Consider the following 5,476-nt stretch of genomic DNA (forward strand, 5'->3'; position numbering starts at 1 on the left):
ACCTTATCTGTTCAGTCAGCAGCGTGCCGCGGCAGGGCCATGGCGCCTCTCGTGGGGACCGGTGTGACGCACCGCGAGGGTGACCATCACCACCTCCAGCAGCAGCAGCAGCAGGGGATGGAGATGCGCGTGCAGCGGCCCGTGTTCCAGCAGGACGACGTAGACCGCGCCTTCGGCTACGGAAAGAAGCCCCGGCCAGGGTGGTGGCGGCGCCAGGGCGCATGCAGCGCGGCGCGCGCCGGTAGGCTCCTGGCTGCCAGGGTCCCCGCCGTGGCGTGGCTTGCCGGCTACGACTGGAGACGCGACCTCCCCGGGGACCTGGTGGCCGGCGCCACTGTCGCCATCATGCACGTACCGCAGGTGAGGAGGGATGCGAACCTCGACAAGAGTGTCGTGGGAGCATAAGGCCATGAGTCTAAGCAAAAGCAGTGCTCGGTGTCCTTGTGAGAATTTATATCGTTCTTTTTTGTTTGTTTTGGGGTTTCGGTACTTTCACATATAACTCTACCCTGGTGTCACATAAAATACTTCAGAAACGGTTCCGTTGATCCCAACAAAATTTTGCACATTATTCACTGCCAATTCCTCACAGTTTTGAGTCGAATTTCCTGGCTGGCGTGAGGGGTTCACATAATCCGTGTATTTAAGCATTATGTTTCGAATGTAAAATAAGATATTTGACTTCAAGTGGAAAGAATCGGGTTTGGATCATAAAAAAAATGTTCTATGAGGATCAAACGAACCGTTTTACTCATGATGTCTGTGCTCGTTGTCCGTCTCAGTCTGTCTCGCTCGCACAAGCCGGTCGCCCCGCCTCACCACGCCCCACTCGGGCCCCGGGGGCCGAGCAGGGCGGCCGCTCTCGTGCACGTGCCCTAGGTGGGCCTCTGCTGCAGTATTCAGCGGGGCCAGGACACTCGGCGGGACACTCGTCCATCACGGGGTCCTCGGAGGGAGACCCTGTAGGGGAAGGCTGAAGATCCAGGGCCCCCGCGAGGAACCCGCCGTAGGTACAGGGACCTGGAGCAGGCGCGGATTAAGGAAAAGGGGGGGGGGGCGATAGCACCCCCTCCCCTAAAAAAAATCAAATCAAAATATAGATACATGGATGTTACACTGTTAAAAATTTTGTACCCAGAAACATAATCTATACAGATAACGTCATGTACTTCCATACTGCGGTGAAAATCTGTTCGACTGGTGTTTGATGGATAGAGACTTGACATTGCTTGAAAAAAACTTTCCTCTAGAATAAAGTACAGTGCAAACTAAAGGATTACACTGTCCTCAAAATTACCAGTCCATTCTGTAGTTATTTACTGTTGTTTTTTTAACAGTGAAACCTTACGTATTTTTCCCTTGGTCTGCGATTACTCTATACAACAGCTCAAACCCCTTTCAAGTTAGATAGGGTCCAACCAAGATTCTCAAACCCCGACCCCGACACCTACCCAAGGGGCTAAGGCGCCTTACGGGCAGAGCGGGTAGGCAAGCCCGCCCGCACCTGTGTCTTTTATGCAACACCCGGTACAAGTACATTTGAGGGCATTGCCTACTTCCCAGGAGCACGGAATTATCCCGAATTCGACGCAAATTGGAGTGGGGTGAAAATAGCGAAATGAGACGATAAATATCGACGTCAATCAGCCTTAGCCTATATTCACTTCTATATCAAAATGGAGTGCTAAAAAATTAAAATAATTGAAAGGAATGGACTGTTTATGACATGTTGTTGGACTGTCCAATCCTGTCAATTATTTGATTGAATACCCTTGGGTCAATTGATTCCGGCTGCGCAGAGTACGCAATCCATATTGAGGTATCGAATGAAACGAGGAATGTGGCAAGGACCTGAGGTCCCCAGTGGCAGGGGTGGCATAGAGCAGAGGTCGCAAACTCGAGCATTCCGCCAAGCCGCGCCTGCATAAGCCACACGCTCCACGAGACCTTCGGCAATAGAGTGAGACAGATAGAGCCAGTGGTGTCGTCCGCCGGCCTGCGTGTCTGTCCTTGTCGCTCCTACTGGCACTCAATGAGTGAGACAAAGACAGACACAACCCGAGCGCGGCTCTTGGGAACCTTGGCTCCAGCTGAACGCAAGAGGTGCGCGGCTCTCGGTGAGCCGCGCTACCTGGCTAGGCGAGCCGCGCCTGGCTCGAGAGCCGCGAGTTTGCGACCCCTGGCATAGAGTATTAAATTAAACCTAAAGTAAGTCAAATCCAGTCAAATAATATTGCACTTCACGTGACACGACACCACAGCGCCCTGCGCGCCAGTCGACGTCGAACCTAGCTTAGGCTCAGTACGCTGTCGGCAGGTGTCCCCAGCTGTATTACATTCTACCCCTTTTCACCCCATTTAACTCCATTTAATTATCTATGCCAACCCTGCTCAATGCACGCTCAGTGGCCGCATGCCGTTTCAGAGTTTCCGGTGTCGTTTCGGAAGTGACTCTGTAGGTGTACTTCGAGTAACGCCCTTTGATGCTCCGGACTTATTCAGATAGCCTTCCCCACAGCAGCGCATGGCATTAAAAGAAAATAAGTAATAACGGTGATGCGATTCCCTCCGTCATCTGTCATATAAATCAATTATACAATGGTAAAGCGAAAACGGGATTAGGGAAGTCGAACCGTGGCTCTGACTGAAAACGGATTTGTGGCGCGTCATCACGGCGGAGGGCGGAGGCACGATGTCCCAGTTGTAACACATCATCGTGTGCGTCGTCTGGAAGGGCATGGCGTACGCGCTGCTCGGCGGGGTGCCGCCCATCACGGGCATCCACATGGCGTTCTACCCCGTGCTGGTGTACGCGCTGCTGGGCACCTCGCGCCACATCTCGGTGGGCACCTTCGCCGTCGTGTGCCTCATGACCGGGACCTCGGTCGCCGCGCACGCGGACCAGTACGACTCTCTCGAGGTGAGTTCGGGTCACTCATCGATGCTACTCCAAGAGGCAAAATGACACCCAGAAAGGCGTTTCCTTAAAAAAATGAAATGTTTATCTTGTTCCAAAGAAATTTCCTTTGTCAAACGACAAAACTTCCTTGGGTTAAATATTTTATTTTTCCAAGTTGGGGCAAAGTTTGCCTAAAAATAGGGGAAAATTTCGTTACTTTATTTACGTCAATTCCGTGGAAAGTTGTGAAGTCACCATTTTTTAAGGAAACGTTTTTCTGGTTGGAGCAATACGAGGTCAAGGTCTTGGTGCCCGTGCAGGTGGCGTCGGCCGTGTCCTTCCTGGTGGGCTGCTACATGCTCATCATGGCCGTGTTCAGGCTTGGCGCACTGTCCAACCTGTTGTCAGACCCTCTGGTGTCCGGGTTCAGGTAAATACACTCTTCCCACCTCTGTAGAAGAAGATCATCCGCAGAAAGTACGTCCGTTTGTTTATCTCTCGGGATTCGTTTGGTTGCTTACGGGAGCTCAGCGCCTGCGACACTCGCGGTAGGCCGTCCCGCGGTACACGCATGCTCGCCAGCAAGATGTTGCCTACCTACCAGACGCTACGAGGGGCGTGCATCGGTTTCACTTGGCAAGCGCACGACGGACGTAGTTTCTGGATGATCCTCCACTTGGAACCTTGTCCCCGACCCGAGTGACATGACAGCTGTGTCCTCAGCGCCGGAGCCGCCTTCCACGCCTTCACATCTCAGCTGAAGGACGTCATCGGCGTGCAGCTGCCAGGACGCCGTGGTGCCTTCAACGTGCCCCTCGTCTTCTACGACCTGGCCCTGGCCGTGCCGCGCACCAACCTGAGCGCGCTCGCCGTGTCCGCAGTGGCCATGACCGTGCTGTCCGTCAACAACGAGGTCGTCAAGGTGGGGGAGCAGGAGGGACGCGAAACAGCCGTGTGGGGGTAAATTTGCAAAAATTAAGAAACTTTAAAAAAAGGGTTCCGTCTTTCAATTATTCATGAGTCACTCTGCAGCCCTGGGCGGCCAAGCGCTGCTCGTTGCCCGTCCCCATCGAGTTACTCGTCGTGGTCCTGGCCAGCCTGGTGGGCGCGCTCACCCCGCTGTTCGAGGAGCTGCGAACCATCGGCCACATCCCCACTGGGCTGCAGGTGCCGCGGCTGCCGCCCCTGGAACTACTTCCGCTGGTGAGCCTCCTTGTGACCTCATTCCGCCCTTGCACTGTTAAAAACAGTTGTCCTCGAATACATTCCACTTGTTGACAGTCTGGTTTTGAAACGAAGTTCTTTTAAATCAAAAAATCGCAAAAAATGTAGAATTTTAGCATATTTCCAACAGTAGAAGTTATAATACATAAAACTTCCACTAAAGTTGAACACCATATGGTCGCACTATACTGAGGTAAAACAGTACAGTAACTCTGTTACTCAGCCCCAGGTCAAGTCACCCTTGTAGAATCCAACTGATGCACCCATGATCGTCATTGGTGAATCCAAATTAGCCAGTGCGGGGGCTGCAGCCCTGCTGTGGGGAGCAGGGTAGAGGCTGATGAGCGCATCCTATGGCGAGGGCCAGAGCTAGTGAGCCCCCTCACCCCCTCCCCCTTCCCTGGTGAGCCCCCCCACTGATGAGCGCCTGGACGACGCCGCGTACGACATTTGGGCCAGCGTGCTTGATGTCATTATGCGAGGCTCCTTGTCCTCGTGCAGGACAGCACCCCGACCCAGCCCCCACCCCCCTTTCCCTCTCCTTTTCCCCGCGGGGCCCTCCACAGGACCCGAGCGGCCGACCTTTCATCCCCCGTCGCTGAGAGGGGATATTAGCAAACAAAATGTCGTCGCCGCACCCCACTTCACACCCAGCCCCACCGCTTCACACGCAGCCGGCCAGAGCACACCAGGCCGCTTCATCCGGGGCTCAAACACTTTGTGTGGTTAAGTGATGATTTCTTTGACCCGGCTCCACTTGGATAAACCCAAGCTTCACAGAGAAATATCTTCGCAAGTGTCTGTGGACTGTGCAAACCTTGCGATAGTTCACAAAATAATACGAGCCAAGAAAATGTAGTGCAGTAACCGAACTTAACGACAACAGAGCGAATCTGAACCGTCTGATTATCTCTTTATCTCACGCAAACCCACATGGAAATAAGCATATCCTAATGACACTTTTGGGTAAAGCCTACTGTAAAATGTATCCATTAGGTATACTTACAGTATGGCAGATTGGAACTACAACACTTCGTAGCACTTTCGGCATACGTTTTTTATACAATTTGTATACTTTTTTTTACACTTTTAAAACACTTTAGCCACTCACATTTTAAGCTCTTTTTTCCACGCGGGAAGCAAGGGCAGGTAGACCACGCGGCGTTTCTCATCAGCCCCCCGACCACGTCCCGGCGTCCCGTTACCGAGAAGCGGCGGGACATACAAAGGTGAACCGGAAGGGGTGCTGCCTCGCCACGCTGGCCCTCGGGACATGTTCAGGGGCTGAGCAAAGACCTGGGACCCGATAATTTCGCACAGTACCGGAGGCGTCGATGAGAAGAGACAGGGAGA

General features: G+C 53.1%; 2 protein-coding genes across 3 annotated transcripts in view; one reads left to right on the forward strand and one right to left on the reverse strand.

The window, feature by feature from the left end:
• LOC113201864 (protein fork head-like) overlaps window positions 1–5,476 on the reverse strand; it is a 221,846-nt gene that overhangs the window by 81,977 nt on the left and 134,393 nt on the right. The window lies entirely within an intron of this gene.
• LOC113201863 (solute carrier family 26 member 10-like) overlaps window positions 9–5,476 on the forward strand; it is a 10,479-nt gene continuing 5,011 nt past the window's right edge. Inside the window, exons 1-5 of the mRNA XM_052271801.1 lie at window positions 9–360; window positions 2,735–2,920; window positions 3,220–3,329; window positions 3,623–3,821; window positions 3,932–4,102. Of these exons, the coding sequence (XP_052127761.1) occupies window positions 40–360; window positions 2,735–2,920; window positions 3,220–3,329; window positions 3,623–3,821; window positions 3,932–4,102 (987 nt within the window). The 5' untranslated portion in view covers window positions 9–39. The remainder of the gene's footprint in view (window positions 361–2,734; window positions 2,921–3,219; window positions 3,330–3,622; window positions 3,822–3,931; window positions 4,103–5,476) is intronic.

This window comes from Frankliniella occidentalis, unplaced genomic scaffold (assembly GCF_000697945.3).
Source record: "Frankliniella occidentalis isolate FOCC.00 unplaced genomic scaffold, Focc_3.1 Scaffold174, whole genome shotgun sequence".
Classification (NCBI taxonomy): Eukaryota; Metazoa; Arthropoda; class Insecta; order Thysanoptera; family Thripidae; genus Frankliniella; species Frankliniella occidentalis.